Consider the following 15,944-nt stretch of genomic DNA (forward strand, 5'->3'; position numbering starts at 1 on the left):
TGTTGAGAGGTCCCCGGTGATAAAAAGGTTGGGGACCACTGGCCTAAAACACTGTCAAAATCCTGGCTTGCCTCTTCAAAACACCAGCCAAATGTAAATTGGAATATGAAATCTAGACCCCACCACCACCACCATCACCACCAGAAGAAGTAGATGATTCTAGAACTAATAGAGGGATCTATTATGTAGTTTAATGTCTTATTTAATTGTTTCAATAAATATTCTAAAAATGTTGTTACCTGCCCTGAGGCGAAAGAAGGAGGGAAGGAGAGGCTATAAATATTTATTATTATTATTATTTATACTAGCTTAAAAGCCCCTTCCTAAGAACGGGCCCTGAAGGGGTCCCCCCCTGGCCCCCGTCCAGGCAGCTTAAGGTGGCTTTGGGCCGCAGTTCGCAGTGAAATCAAGTGGGGCGGGCGGGGGCTAGGCAGCTCATTATCAGGGCCGAGACAGAGCTCCGCAGCAGGCAGTCAGCAGGCCGGAGGGCCCTCGTCAGCAGGCCCAGCCTAGGAGGCCAAGAGGCCCTTGTTAGCAAGCCCTCCACCATGATCCTTTGCCCAGGGCCCTCTCCCTTTACCTGCTGCTGGCTCCAGGCACTGAGGCGTCTGAGAGCAAGGAGGCTAGAGTCCGGGGCCAATCAGGGCAAGGCTGGCTGCACCCTGATTGGCCCTATTCCAACTTGGATAGCCAGACACGTCCCACTCCCTATTTCAGAAATATATAGAGGAACAACAATGGATAAGGATAACTTTAGTCAGAAAATCAGTGTTAGCACAGTTTGGGATAGAATAAGGTAGGTATACGGGTTGGTCTGGATCTCCCCTCCTGAACACTGATTAGCGCTATGAACATGAGCTTCATACAGACTTGTAATAAAAATTATAAAGTTGTATAATCCAGATTTCTGGAACTGCTTCCTAGTAAAGATATTAATCAGAAATATTCCAGATAGTCTTTTCCATAATTTCTTGGAATAAGTATCAGTCAAATATTTGTTGTTAGAAGCGAAGTCGTGTCCGACCCATCGCGACCCCATGGACAATGATCCTCCAGGCCTTCCTGTCCTCTACCATTCCCCGGAGTCCAAATATTGCAAGCTCCCAAATAATGATTCTATTAAAAAAAATCTAAAAATTCTCATTCATATATTTTGTTTAAATAAAACATCAGTTTAATCAATGAGAAACCCTGGAGGAATATTATTACCTGTATTGTCAAAGTTTGGTGCTATTTTCATTTATAGTACTTTTGTCACAGCTATTGCTAATTTGCATCAGTGAACTTATCCTTCATTTTTGTGTTAATGAACTGCTAAGCACATATCTTATTAAACTTGACTCACTCCATCACTGATGCACCTGGGAGTCCCACTGCTCTCTGCTTGTGGTGCAATATGAGCTGGGTTCATCAAGGCAGGATTCTTTGGTTATATATGCTAATCTAGGGATGCCCAACTGAGGTGTGATGTGGCCTGCAGAGCAATTTTATATGGTTTTCAGTGATTCTACAAAGTTTAGTGAGTATAAGAGAGACACTACAAGGTAGTTATATTGCATAATTGGTCTTTCCTTAAAATCTCTTTGAATGTCATTTCATTTGTTGTTGTATAGCTTTCTCATATCTATTTGAGGTTAACTTCAGTGAAGTAGTTATGGATTTAAATTGGCAGGAAGATTCAGTTTGGGTTGAGTTTTGAGGACAGCCGCCACAAAACTTCATCTAAAGCAATATTTAAGGTATAGGGCTCATCCTGGGTAATTTATCTATAGGAATTTGAAGATATGAAGAAATGCCTTCTACCCTGAAGATCCCTTCGGTATTTTAGTAATGGAGACTCTGCACTCTGTCCACACATTGTAACTGGTAACGAAAATTGGGTGGGGAGCCAATCCTCCAAGCACTCCCATGCTTAGAAATGCAAATAGCACAATTGCCTACCCTTCTACTCTGTGAGAACAGCTCTAATAGGACTGTGAGTGGTCCAAGATCACCTAGGTGGCTGCATGTAGAGGAGTTGGGAATCAAACCCAGCTCTATGGATTAGAGGCCACTATCTCAACCACTTCAGCAAGCTAGCTCCTAAGAGGATATGTACAGAATTTGGTTTTAGATATTGTATGTTTTCACTGTTGCATTTTATCTTTGTTCACTCTGATGCTTGTGCAGACCACGTTTGTAGATATTATTTTAATGTTTTCAATGCTCGAAGACTAATCTTTGTAAACCCAACACTCCTTGTTTTGTCCATTTACCAGTAAGTGGTAAAGGAGAGGTACAGTAATCAAGTGCAGAAGTATAAAAGAGCAACACTAGGAGCAAGGCAGGATAGGTGGCTACTCAAATGGCAACACAGTTAAGAGTGCTAAAAGAAGAAATCCTATTAGCAGGAGGTACTTTTCTAGATTTATTTGTGACAATGGTTACTAGCCATAAAGAAGTTGATACCCCTGGAGTGGGGACAACCATGGGGCTTGTAGGACTGGAGGAGGAATGGGGCTTGTAGGACTGTTCCCTCACAGAGAAATAAAAAGAATATTGCCTTTGCATAAATCTGGGGAAAATAAGTGGTGATGTATTTATTTAATCACCTATGTAAATTTAGTGGTCAAGATTTTATGCTGGATTTTGGTGTACCTCTTAGCGATGATGAGATTCTTTGTCCATCTCTCTATTATTTTACTGCATCTTGTACCAAGTCCTGCTAGCCATCACTTCCACTTTTGACATTCCCTGAACATGGATTAAACTTCCTTAGATTAAATTTCCATAGGAAATTTAAATGTTGGAACATTCAAGGCATTTTGAAAAGTATGATTGGATGTTGTATCATAGAATGCTTTTCAAATAATCTAATTAGTGATGACTCATAAATACTGCAGTTTCTCACTTGTAGCCAAACTTGTGATTTACTTTTGTCACAATGTGCCTTGCTATTTCTTTAACTATGAGCTGCAAATGGGAGGTATAGAAATCTAAATAAATAAATAAATGACTGATGTTTTATTTATGGTATTTAGCCACACTAAAAAAGGTAACTGATTTCTTTTCTGTGAAGAAATTCCAGTCTGATAAGAAGTAAATGTAAATTAACTTAGATGTTTCATACATGAAGTTTAGAAATGTACCAGTAATTCTCAACTGGAAAGGCTGGGAGCAACCTTTATTTAGGGCAATTAATTAATTATTCATCTAAGTTCTTTATTTTTGAGTACTTTGCTAAGATGCTTGGGTTTGAATATTAAAGTAACTCAGGAACTAATTAAGATAGGGTCCTTAGATTTCATCATAAAGATACACACAGCTGTGAAAGAGCAGAAAGCAGCAGGTATTGATTTTGTTGCAGTAGAACCCCATGTGACCTAAATGAGAGTCTCCCACAGTCCTGCTGAAATTGCTATTCTGTTCCATCATCAATTTATTAGTGTCCTGAGCCTGTAATGGGGATCAGTGCACAGACACAAATACTGTCATTGTGGCTACAGGTACACATCTTGATGTATCCCATTCTGAGTCTGAAGGGAAAGGGCAGGTAACAAATACAATAATAATAATAATGCATCCTACTTCTTTCTGAACCCCAGTGAATATTCTGGATATTTCTTTTGATTCGCATAGGAATGTACGGCCATCAGTTGCTCCACTCCATACTGTGTTAAGGGGGGGGGTGTTACTCAAGATCTCATGCATGTCTATAATAGTGCTTTGAATGTTAGAAATTATTCTTTAAAAAATAAGTTGAAATCACTCGGCTACAAGAAATTCTAAGAACAGAAGAAATTACAGCAATCGGATTGTAGAGTCTAATCAGAATAAACTGGAAGATTTTCAAGAGTAAACAAATTCATATCTTCTAGCTGGAAGCACAGTAAACAGTCCTTCAATAATATTTGTGAAATGCTAGCTATGTTTTCAAAACTGCAAATACAGAATGAACAAACTCTGAAATGCCTGAGTTGCTAGCAGCAGAAGTTGCTGATAATCATTAGCTAGTAGGAAAGTAAATAGTTAATGAATGAATATACACCATATTTCGTTTTCTATGTAAATAAATTGCATAAAAGAGAAATCTCACTTTTCTTTAAAATTGGGCTTATACATGCTGCCTGAAGATGGACTCTGGAGAGGTGGCATTGAAATATTCTAAACAAATAAATCCTAAATATACTTTTTTCCCATTCCCATGAGATCTCCTAGATATCCTTTGAAGCGCACAGATCAATTTATTTTGCCTCATATTTGGGTTCTTTGCATGTAATGATGGGAGAAAACAGAACCAAAGGTATAGCGCAGAAACAACACTGAATTTTCTGACCAACATGTGGAAAGAACCAGCACAATACTGCAATTAGAGTGCTGGATATGGATTTAGAGACCATTGTTCAAATGCCTACTCCTCATGAAGTGTACCTGGTCACCTTGGACCTGTTCTTTTCTCAATCTTGAAAATAAAATGGAGGATGGGAGAATCACATACTCTACCTCTTGCACCTTGGAGGATGGGTGGAACAAAAAATTGGCAAACAAATATTTGAATAGGAAAGATGTCAGCACGACGCAGAATTGCAAACAAAGATATTGATACAAGAATCTCTGTACACAGGAGTTTATTTAGATGCCACAAGTTTTAAATCACTCCCCTTTTACATCCCAAACTGCTGCATTATTTCCTCCAGTTGCATTACCATTGAGTTTACAACATGATTTATAAAATGGCTGGATGATGTGATTTACAATGTCCCTTGAGGCTCCTATAAAACACAAATGGCATTCCTTATAATTTATTTATTATATTTCTGTACCGCACTCCTGTTAGGCTCAGGGCGGTTTACATAAAACATAGGGGAGTACATTCTAACCTTAATAACAATAATCATAACAATAACGATAAAAACCAGTATTGATCAACAATAACATAGCAATGCAATAGAACTTTTCAAACAGAACCCGTGGGGAGAGTCATTTGGGTTCAGGATGTGGAGGATGTCTGTGATGTCTGGGGGGCCAGCTGAATGGTGTTAGGTCTGTCAGCCCCAGTCAAATGCCTGGCAGAGGAGCTCCCTTTTACAGGATCTTGGGAAATGTGGGAGTTCAAGAAGGGCCCTGATCTCTTCAGGGAGTTCATTCTACCAGTTGGGGGCCAGGACTGAGAAGACTCTGGCCCTGGTTGAGGCCCGCCGTGCTTCTTTGGGGCCAGGGATCCTCAGCCAGTTGGTGGTGGTCAAACACAACACTCTTTGGGAGGTATAGGCAGTCTCTCAGATACACTAGGCCCAGACCATGTATGGCCTTGAAGGTGATTACCAGAACCTTAAGCCTGATTCGGAATTCAACTAGGATCCAGTGAAGTTGTTGAAGGACAGGTCAGATGTGGGACCTCCACGGTATGTTTGTGAGGATCCTGGCTGTGGCATTCTGGACCAGTTGCAGTTTCCGAATCAAGGTTAAGGGTAAGCCTGCATAAAGTGAGTTACAGAAGTCCAGTCTAGAGGTGACCGTTGCATGGATCATTGTGGCTAGATCCAAGTAGGTTACTAGTAGCTTGGCCTGGTGCAGGTGGTAGAAGATTTGCAGTGCTACTCTCATGGCCTGTGCCTCCATGTAAAGGGAGACCTCAAGTATCACACCCAGGTTCCTGGCAGAGTGAGCTACTGATAGTTGCACTCCATCCAGGCTGGGTAGGCGTGCTTCCTCACTTGGACCCTTCCTGCCCAGCCACAGGACTTCCTTCTGTGAAGCCCAAACTTCTGCACCAGATGAACAAGAGGGCACATGAAGATGTTAAATAGAATTGGAGAGAGGACTGCTCCCTCTGGAACGCCACATGTGAGATGATGGCAGCTAGATATTCTCTCTCCTATCTACCCTCTGTCTGCGATCCCAGAGAAAGGAGATCAGCCATTTGAGGACTATCCCCTGTATCCCAGCATCAGCGAGTTGCTGAACTAAGAGCTCATGGTTGCCTGTGTCAAACACTGCTGAAAGATCTAATACTACAAGAAGCACTGATCGGCCTCAGTCTGGCTGGTGGTGGAGATTGTCCATCAGGATGACTAGACCCGTTTCTACCCCATGGCCAGGCTGGAAACCCAACTGGAACGGGTCAAGGGCTGAAGTTTCCTCCAGGAATGTTGATTATTTGTTCAGCAGCATCCCTTTCAATCAGCTTCCCCAGAAACGCTGGATGCAAGATGGGGCAGTGGTTGTCAGGCTCCGCAATGAGCGCACCACTGCCTCTTTTAGTCCCTCCATGAATTCTCCTGTTGATAGGGAGAGGTTGATTATTATCTGGAGGGGGCCCTATTTTTATGTTGGTTGTTTTTAGGAGCCACAATGGTCAGGGATCTAGTGGGCAAGTGGTTTGCCTTGTTGCTGTTAGCATCCTGTCCACTTCAGCTAGAGAGAGTTGTCTGAAGTAACTCAGTGTTCTCTCCAGAGATGGCCAAGGGGCCATAATACCATTATTAAACAATGTAAAAAGTAATCAAACACATAGGGGATGCGAAAAGTAGGGCAACAGACCGATTTGTCCTGACATAGAACTCTGAACAACTACAGCTTTTGTTGCTCTGTTTAGTGCCAAAAATAGCATTAGTGTTACCTTGAAGGGCATTTGCTGATACTGGGGACAACGTCACAGTTGCCACAGCTGTGAAGGTCCAGATCCTCACAGGAACTCCTGTTTCTGCATCAGACCCTTTAAACTGGGCACTCATGTTCAAATTGACCATTGACATATATATCTCCATTTTCATTAAAATCACCAGTGCAAATGCTAAACTAAAAATACCTACATGACTCCAGAGCATCCATACAGTTGTGTGCTACCACTTTGGTAGCATCACGGGTGAAGTGAACAATATTATGCGGAATTTTGCTCTTGTATTCTTCCATTGTACATAGCCAACCATTATCCTTAAGAGTTAATTATACATCTTTGGCCAGAAAAATCTAGGTTTTCACAAATAAAGTAAGCACACACCAAGCTTTTCTCTGCAAACATGTTCTGAATACCCAGTGAATCTCAGTTAAGGGATGAATGCATCACACAAAAAAGCACAATGAGTACAATTCTGCTTAAAAATGTGTGCAATAGTGCTTGTAGAGCCTCTTCTCCTACTGAACAGTTAAAGCAAAAAGCAACACAACTTTTTTTGCAGATAAATAATGAACAGACAATGTACGACAACTTCTCCCTTTCTAACAGGAGCAGGGATATCTAAGGAAAAAATTCCATGAACACAGTGCAAGGGCTATATTTGATGTTTTTCCTTATAGATCCCATGCAATTAGAGCAGTTTGGATGTGGGGATTTCTCTTTCCCAATTCCCACAAAGCAGCCTATTGTATATACTGTGTATATGTGTAGGTGATGATATCTAAGCATATACACTTGCTGGAGAGGGGTATGTTTTAGGCTGAGATGGATTTTGTTCTAGTACTCACAATGTCCTGGCCTTGTGAAATCAAAGCAGCTAACCATCATTCAAATTTAACCTTTGTGCATGCTGAGAAGTTTTAATTACAATTTCTGCTTAAGTTTGGGATTTTTAAACAGCATTTTACAGATGGCTAACTTAATAAATTAGGTGTTTTTGAATGTCAGAAGGGGGAGGGGTAGAAGGTTGTTTGGTGAATACATTAAATTTAATGCAAATTGGAACATGGAGAATGCCAACCATCTTCTAAGGCCAGCACTCTGCCTAGTGTGATGTATGCTGAAATTATCATTAAATGCAGTGACATTCTACACCGTTCCTTGTAAGCACTAACATGGTACAAATAGAGATGAACTTGTTCATTATGGCATACATAATGGAGGATGGCAGACTTGATTATGCTAAAGCAAGTACACAGGGGAGAGATTATAAACTCATGTATACCAGTGTAACCGATATCAAAAAACCTCACCCATTCACTTAAAATCTACATGTGTAAAGCCCTTTGATTGCTTTATTGAATGCTGCACAACCCTGACAGAATTACACCCATATCCAATATTTGTTGTTTGACTTGCAACCTACAAAACTCCACTAAGCCTAATGCTGATAATGCGTGGTTTTCTGGGTAGATTCTGGAGCAGTGCTGATGAAACCGTGGCATTCTTTCTCTCTCCCTTCACACGGGAATTTTGCTGTTCGCTCATTTGTCTGCAAAAGAAAATGCTTTTTGCCACTTCATTACACTTGTGACATTATTCTTTTTTACTTTTTTCCCCCCAGTAAAGATAGGCTGAGGGTTGATTACTTTCAGCCTGTACAAGTCAAATGTTTCTTGGAATGTTTACAATGTTTGACAGCTATGAAATATAAGTACTATGCAATTTGACTGTACATACATACATATTTTCATAAATACATCCGACAGGGACCTCAGAACTAAGTGTGCAATATTATGGGACAAAACCACAACAGGCAGTCTTATGCTGTAGGACTGTTTTCTAGACAAAATAAAACAGGAATTTCTATCTTGCTGTTTATACAGAAATTAAACAAATAAATACATCGTATTTTACCAATGAAATAATTTCAACGCATTTGCAAATGTTTTGACAGGAAAAGGGTATAATTTACAACACTCAAAACTTTGAACAACCATAGATTTATATGCATTGTACTGTAAAAATCACCCAAGACAAGCCTAGCAAGGATGAACGCATAGTGGTAGGTCCCAAAGGCAACTCCCAAATATCTTCCTCAGGCGGAGACTTTGGTAATTGTCTGTTGTATAAAACTCCCATCTTATATGACTGCATTTCTTTTGAAAGTGGGAAATTGCATCAGTTTTCCTCACAAAAAACAAAGTTCCAGCTTTTTATGTTAGTTATTGTGAAGGCATTCTAAATCCACAGAGCAACAGACATGTCCATTCTGTATGGAGGGAAACATGAAAAATAAATTAATGCTATTACTACAAGATATAGATACTAGTGGTTCAGAGACACAGTAAATAATTGGAATTTTGCTGTGGTATTTGAAAATGAAGATACCAGCCAATATTTTTTAAAGCTGTCAAAAGCTTCAGTTCATATGTTTACCAGAGTCCAGGAAGATCAGTTGCTAAGCCCAAACCATTCTGTGTGCCTGTTCTTTTTGAGGAATCTGCTGTTGCTTTCAAGGGAGAAGTATTTCAGCTAGGACTGAGGAAGACCAGCAAGAGGACCATTTACAAATTTGCCACATGGCTGGGGTACCTCTCCTCACCCCCCCCATTTCAAAATGATTGGACCAGGAGGTCCAATTCTATGACCCCCCCCCCCCCTCAAGAAGGTTTCCCATTCTCCATTATGTTTAAAGGTATCATAATCCATTTAAATGCCTTTTTCAGTTAAGTTTGGCTTGGAGTTAACTTCGGCTTGGAGCAAACTCCAAAGGCATTTAAAGGGCTAACATTCCCTTTAAATGCCTTCTTCAAGTTAAAAGTTCACTTGGAAGGCATTCAACAAAACTGCCATTCCTTCAAATGCTTTTTTACATTAGTTATCCGGTGGCTCCAAATATTTTCTGGATTTTTTTGCCTGGCCATTTTGAGTAGCTAAAATTCAGCCTGATCAATATCCAGTTTAAAGAATATGTATAAAAAAATCCAATAAGGTATTTTTTCAGATTTTTTTTCATCTCAGTTTAGCTGAATTAACACCCCTATATATTTCCCCTTAGTGGTGCAATTTTTCTTTGCGGTATTAATTTTCCCAGAGATGCTTAGCTTATTTTGCCAGCATCCTTCCTCTCTGAATCATGTTCCTAACTAGGATTGCCATATGCTCACTGAGGGCAGAAGATCTCTCACCACCAGCAGGTGCTGTCTGTCAACACTCCAACAGCTGGTGGGTGAGAGAAAAAATGCTGATGATAATGATATCAATTCCAGGGAAAACCTGAATGAAATGCCATGCTTTTTTTTAGGAATCATGAAAAACTCTATGGTAAAATCAAAGAATTCTCAGAGAGGCATGAAGTCAGTTCTAGGCTTTTCAGCATTTTGCATCATGCTGTTCCTGACAGTCACCCCCTCATGTCCCTGTCCCAGCACATCAAGTCTAAAATGTTTTATACCAGTGGTCCCCAACCTGCGGTCCACGGCCTGGTGCCAGGCCGTGAAGGCCTTGGTGCCGGGCCGCGGCTTCTTCTTCTCTCCCCCGCCCGAAGCGAGAAGCTCGCCAGGCCGTGAGCAAATCAGCCGTCAAAGCGGCCAATTAGCTTGCGGCCCGGCAAGCTTCTTGTTTCGGGTGGGGGAGGGAAGAGAAGCTTGCCGAGCCGCAAGCTAATCGTCCGCTTTGGCGGCCGCTTTGCTGGCGGCCTGGAGGGGCTGGGAGGTGAAGCTGCAGCCGCCGGCATGGAGGCGGCGCAAATGCGCATGCGCGGACTGCTGCGCACGCACGTTTGCGCTGGGGCTGCCGCGCGTGCGCGGGCCCCCGGGCTGCACTCTCCCCACTCTCCGGAGCAGCGGTTCGTGGCAGCCGAAAGGTTGCGGACCGCTGTTTTATACCACTGATTTTGTGGCCACACAAAGCTGGACTTTGACTTGAGGGTAGTCCTACCCCTTGAACCCCCTCTACTGGTCAAATACATCAATGGAAACTGCAATCTAAAATGAAACATTTGCATGTGATCCTCCATCATTTGCCCAAGGAGTTGAGCTGAAAAAAACCCCAGAAAAATTCAGGGAGAAGGCAATTAAAATACTTAGTCCATTTTTCCAGTAAAAAAAACTCCTAGACATCTTGGAATGTGCTGGAAAAAACTGCAAAATATATATTTGTTTTAGAATCAGTGATTTTTTTTAGAGACAAAGTTTTAATCTAAGAAAATGTTGATATGCAGATTTTTGCAACAGTCTACAGCAAGTTTGTGTTTTCTACTTTCAACTTCTCTTTTTTTTACTATTTTCCATACAGCAAGAACTAAGATGTATGTGCAAAGGCAGCAGTTTGCAGTATTATTGCTCTATGCAATTGGGTATAATCACATTCTGCTTGTTGAAAGTCTTGTACTGTTTGGCATATTTATTACATTTAAAGGTGTTTACTTTTTACTTTTAAAGGTGCCGAAGTACCATCTTCTCTGCTATGATATCAATGGTGCATTTTATGTTATTAAAGTAGTAAATCAGTTTAGGCTAAGTATATATCTTTAACCGCTCCTGTGGAGCGGATAAAATAAAACAGTAAGGGCCCCGAGGGTGGGATGTGTCCGCGATGAGGAAGGGTGCCAATTGGCCACTTCCGCCGGACTGACAAATCGCGCCTCCCGATCCGCCCCCTCCAACATCGGCCGCATTCAGCCAACTGCCACCATTTGCTGCCTCGCCACCGAGATGAGCGGTGGGCCGTGGAGGCGGCAGTAAGAGGCAGCAGTAAGAGGCGGTGGCAACAGGTGGAGGCAAGAGGCGCCGGCAAGAGGCACCGGCCGGCAGTGGCAGCCGGTGGAGGTGGCAGCAGTGGGGAACCGCTCCCCACTCTCTGACGACCTCGAGGCCACCTCCGCTGCTGGGACAGGCCGCCACACAAGCTTCGGCCCTGCCGCAAGCCAACCACCAACATCTGCTACCTCACCGGCAGGCAGACAGGTAGGCGGCGGCGTGGCCAGGGAAGAGGAGGTGGTGGCAGCAGGGAAGCCTCCCAGGCCGGCACACGGCCGGCCTCAGCTGCGAGGGGGAATGGGGAAGGCTGAGAGGCACCCCGGGAAGGGTATGAGGGCCGCTAGCGCCCACTGTATTTAAAGTACAGCGGGCTTAATTTCTAGTATATATATACATATTAGGATAAGTATATCAATTTCTCCCCAAATCTCTGGGATTTTCCTGAAATTAAAATAATATGTCCCCCACCCCACCCAGTTTCAAAAGTTCAACAAATTTAACATCCATGCAAAATAGATTTATTAACTGTTGTGAATGTTCTGGTGCAAAATGCATCCTCCATAGATTTAGGAAGTATTTTTTTGGCAAGCCGAAAGATGGCAGTAGACAATACATCAGGAGTATTTTGGGAAAATACAGATAAGTCTTCTTTCCATCAGAATCTAAATATCTCCTACCACTTCCACAGAAAACAAGATATGTGAACTGTGAATGGTTCAGGTATGTGAATTATTGGGAACTACAGTCAGAAAATCCTTGAAGATTTGGATTATACGATCAAGATATGCAGAAATGCATTCTGGATTAAATATTTAGGACACTCTGGATATAGCCTTAATTAGCACCTGGAACCTTCCTGTGGTGTAGTGCAACCTGAATGGTCATAATATGTCAGGAGAATGTGTTGATTTTCAGATAATGTTGGAGACTCTACAAGTCTGGGGTCAGTTCAGAAGCCACTGTTTTTGAAGCAAATTAAAGTGTGCTTAAAATAAATGTAGTCTAAATGTACAAATGTCTACCTAAAAGCCATTTCAAAAAAATGTACCAGCAGCATTTGATTTTGTTAGCTGGTTAGGTATCTTTGTCCAAAGTATTCAGGCCAAATCATTTTTAAAAAGGAGTGTCAAAGGTGCCTCTAGCAAGGTCTGAGCTCCAAAGCAGCTTGGTCTCGGCTTTCACCAGGTGCTGAGACTCTTAATCCACTCAACAAATACAGCAATTTCAGTGCCACACTAATCCTATCTCTGCTGTCATATAATCTGAGTATGTGGCATCTGTGAAAGACAGATGAGCCTCAGAGCTATAAAAACTGGTTATTTCCTCCCTTCCTGCTCTGCTTATCCCAGGGCCCCAGGGAAACAGCCCTAAAGGACAAGAAAAATAATCACAGTGAATTAAAGCTCAGATGGTGCAGCCATTCACTCATTTTCCACATTGCGTGAGGAGTGTGTGTGTGTGTGGGGGGGTGTAGTTGGATGTTCCAGTTGGAAGGATCAAATGAAAGTGATTTGTCCAATCAGGACAAATCAGGATGATATAAAGAACAGGAAATGGTGATTTGACTTCTTCGAATTGCTCAAAAGCTGCATATTATTAGCTCTAAAAAGTAACTATTTTGGTAGAACTCATTTTCTCCTCCTCATCATCATCATTTTAAATAAAAGGCATAACTGATAACTGTACTGAACATATTACAGCATTTATGTGAACTATAAACTGGAAAAAAGATCAAGTTATGTCAAGTGTTTTCAGAGGGATGTCATTTCCTTACAGACTGATCCTTAAGACTTTCTGCAAAATAATAAAATTGCTTATGATGGGGTACCCAAACACATATCTAAATCATCAAAACTTATTACAAGGATTATTACTCAAATGCATGAAAGTTGTATCAACTTTATAGGGAGAGGAAAGTTTTCTTGGTTAGGACAGTGGTGGATGTGATGTTCTTAATCCACAGTAAGCATATGGCAACCTAGTTAGAAGCATGATCCAGAGATGAAGGATGCTGGCAAAATAAGCTAAGCATCTTTGGGAAGATTAATTCCACAAAGAAAAATCACACCACGAAGGGGAAATATACAGGGGGGTTAATTCAGCTAAACTGAGCAGGAAAAAAATCTTTAAAATAACTTATTGGAATTTTTTTGGATATTCTTCAAGCTGGATATAGATTGGGCAGAATTTCGGCTACCCACAATAGCCAGGACAAAAAATCCAGAAAATATTTGGGAACACCAGATAGCTGACATTAAAAGGTGTTTTAAAAGACTGCAGTCCTGTTAAATGGCTTCCAAATGAACTTTCAACTTGGAGAAGGCATTTAAATGGATGGTGAGCCCTTTAAATGCCTTTGGAGTTTGTTCCAAGCCAAAGTTGCAGCTTGGAGAAGGTGTTTAAGTGGACTATAATACATCCCTCCTCCCCCCCCCCCCCGAAACCTTCTTGGGGGAAGGAGTCATAAAATTTGACCTCCTGGTCTAATCTTTCTGAAAATTTTTTTGGGGGTGAGGAGAGGTTCCAGTAGCTCTGTTGCAAATTGTCTTCCTGCTGGTCTGGAATACCTCTCCATTGAAAGCAACAGCAGAGTCTTCAAAAGGAGTTCTTATACACTTCCAGGCTCACAGGAGGGTTGGGGATGAGCAGCTGATCTTTGTCCAATTTTTGCCAATCCCTCATATGCGCAAAGGGAATGTAGCAAGAAGCATAAGGGAGTCTAAATTAATGTAACAGAGCAATTTGTATTACTATAACTGCCTTCTCTAAAGAGGCAGGTTATTTTTGAAAATACATATTTATAACTAGAATGTTTACCAGTTATTAGTATCATTGTCCTACATGCATACTAAGAATACCTGCAGGGTCTTAAGAATGAATATTTTAAAGTCACAGAAAGCTATTACATAGTTCTGGTTCCTGGGACAATAATCACATAATTACCATTACCACAAATTGCATAATTTGTTACTGCATTCCTATTCTGCTCACTGCTGTCAACAAAAGCTAAGGGCAAACTTCTTTGGAAAAATGTGTTTTGAAATCTGTATACCAATTCTCTATGACTTCCCCATGACCTTTCACCACCAAATACCTTTTACCTGCTCTAATTATGGATCAGATTTTAAATCCAAATACCTTGCATTTGCAGGTTGTACAAGGAGATCCCACCATAGTCCATACAGACCCACTGAGCCGTGTTATTCCATAGCCATCTAGACACGTTTTTCTGATATCATAAGTAATGTTGTCAGCCAAACAAGGGTCACTGATGCAACGGGGGCAGCACTCTCCTTCTGATATTGCTGTATAGTCACAGTTCAGTGTCGGGCAAGCAAGTGGCCAACAATCTACTTCTCCTTCCTATAAAAAAGAAAGAAAGCTTGATGGGGAATTGTTAAATTACTACTCAGCTGTGGGGAAAAAATCAATAGTGGCTACCTTTTGTATCAATGTGTAATTTAAGGCCTACATAATTCCCTAGAACTTGCTTAGGCAACATGCAACCTGCTATTTTGTAAGTAGTTGTTGGGAATTTACCTGCACAATAATCACCTCTGAATATCTGCAAATAACAATATTGGGGGTCCTTCTGTGAATATTATTTCATGTTGAGAAAGGCTTGTAGTGCTTGTCATAAATTGTTATACATAAAAAACTGGTATATACAGCTCCTCAACGTATCTGCTAGGGTTGTTGGTATATGTGATGAACATTTTTTAAAAGCTTAGATGTGCTGTACAAACAACTGAAGGAATATGATGGGTTAATATTTCTTCACAGAAACAGAGAGCCTTGAGTGACAGGCTTCTCCAAGCAATCTGATTGGTTAGCATCAGCTGAGTAGAGAAAGACTTCTGAACTGGATGCTGAAGATAATTGAATCTGATTTCAGCTCTAGCTGAGAAGAGTCAAGTATTAACAGTTTCAAAATTCATCTCTTACCAAGCAGGTTAACAAAAGCAAGAGAACTGGGGAAAGTTAGCAAGGATGACTGGGTAGTTAAACAGAGACCCCCATTTGGGCCAAGGTAAATAGATAAATCTTTTACAGAGAGAAGAAATTTCACTGTCCAGTCTAAACAGGGTGATAGCTCTAAAAAATTCAGAGCTCCCTGATCTGGTATGGTTAGAAACTGCCTTGAGAGACTTTAAGAGTCAGTTAAAAACTCAAGATGAACACTGGTGTTTCAAAGGAGGGGGTTTGGGTACTGGAAAGAGTTTACCAGCCTTCTGGAAAGGTTGGGTACACACTCAAAGAAAGTGTACTGGAGTATTTAGGAAAACAAAAGCCCCTCAATATAAAGATTTAAATAACTCTGAATAGCTTAAGAAACTATCATTAGCCTCGAGCATAAGAAATAAAGTATTTTTCATGTACTTATTTTACCTCAGAGTTATCTATAGTGAGTTGCCTTAGAAACTGTAGCTACTGGTTTCACCTGACTTTCTCCTTCTATGTTGAATAAAATATTATATTATTTTTGAATTCCAAAACATCTCAAGTGCAATTTTAGTGGTGTAAGTTAAAGGGTGATCCCAGCCCTTCCTTCATGTTCCTGGGCTAAGCCTGCAGCAAAAATA

The 15,944-nt window shown here is 41.1% G+C and overlaps 1 protein-coding gene across 5 annotated transcripts in view; it reads right to left on the bottom strand.

Moving 5' to 3' along the window:
* Positions 1–4,592: 4,592 nt before the first annotated feature.
* NELL1 (neural EGFL like 1) overlaps positions 4,593–15,944 on the bottom strand; it is a 705,231-nt gene continuing 693,879 nt past the window's right edge. For all 5 annotated transcript variants that reach the window (XM_077322024.1, XM_077322027.1, XM_077322026.1 and 2 more), the window contains 2 exons: positions 14,500–14,724; positions 4,593–8,870 (listed from right to left, as the gene is read on the bottom strand). In XM_077322024.1, the coding sequence (XP_077178139.1) occupies positions 8,820–8,870; positions 14,500–14,724 (276 nt within the window). In that variant the 3' untranslated portion in view covers positions 4,593–8,819. The remainder of the gene's footprint in view (positions 8,871–14,499; positions 14,725–15,944) is intronic.

The sequence above is a fragment of the Paroedura picta genome, chromosome 2 (genome assembly GCF_049243985.1).
Source record: "Paroedura picta isolate Pp20150507F chromosome 2, Ppicta_v3.0, whole genome shotgun sequence".
Taxonomy (NCBI): Eukaryota; Metazoa; Chordata; class Lepidosauria; order Squamata; family Gekkonidae; genus Paroedura; species Paroedura picta.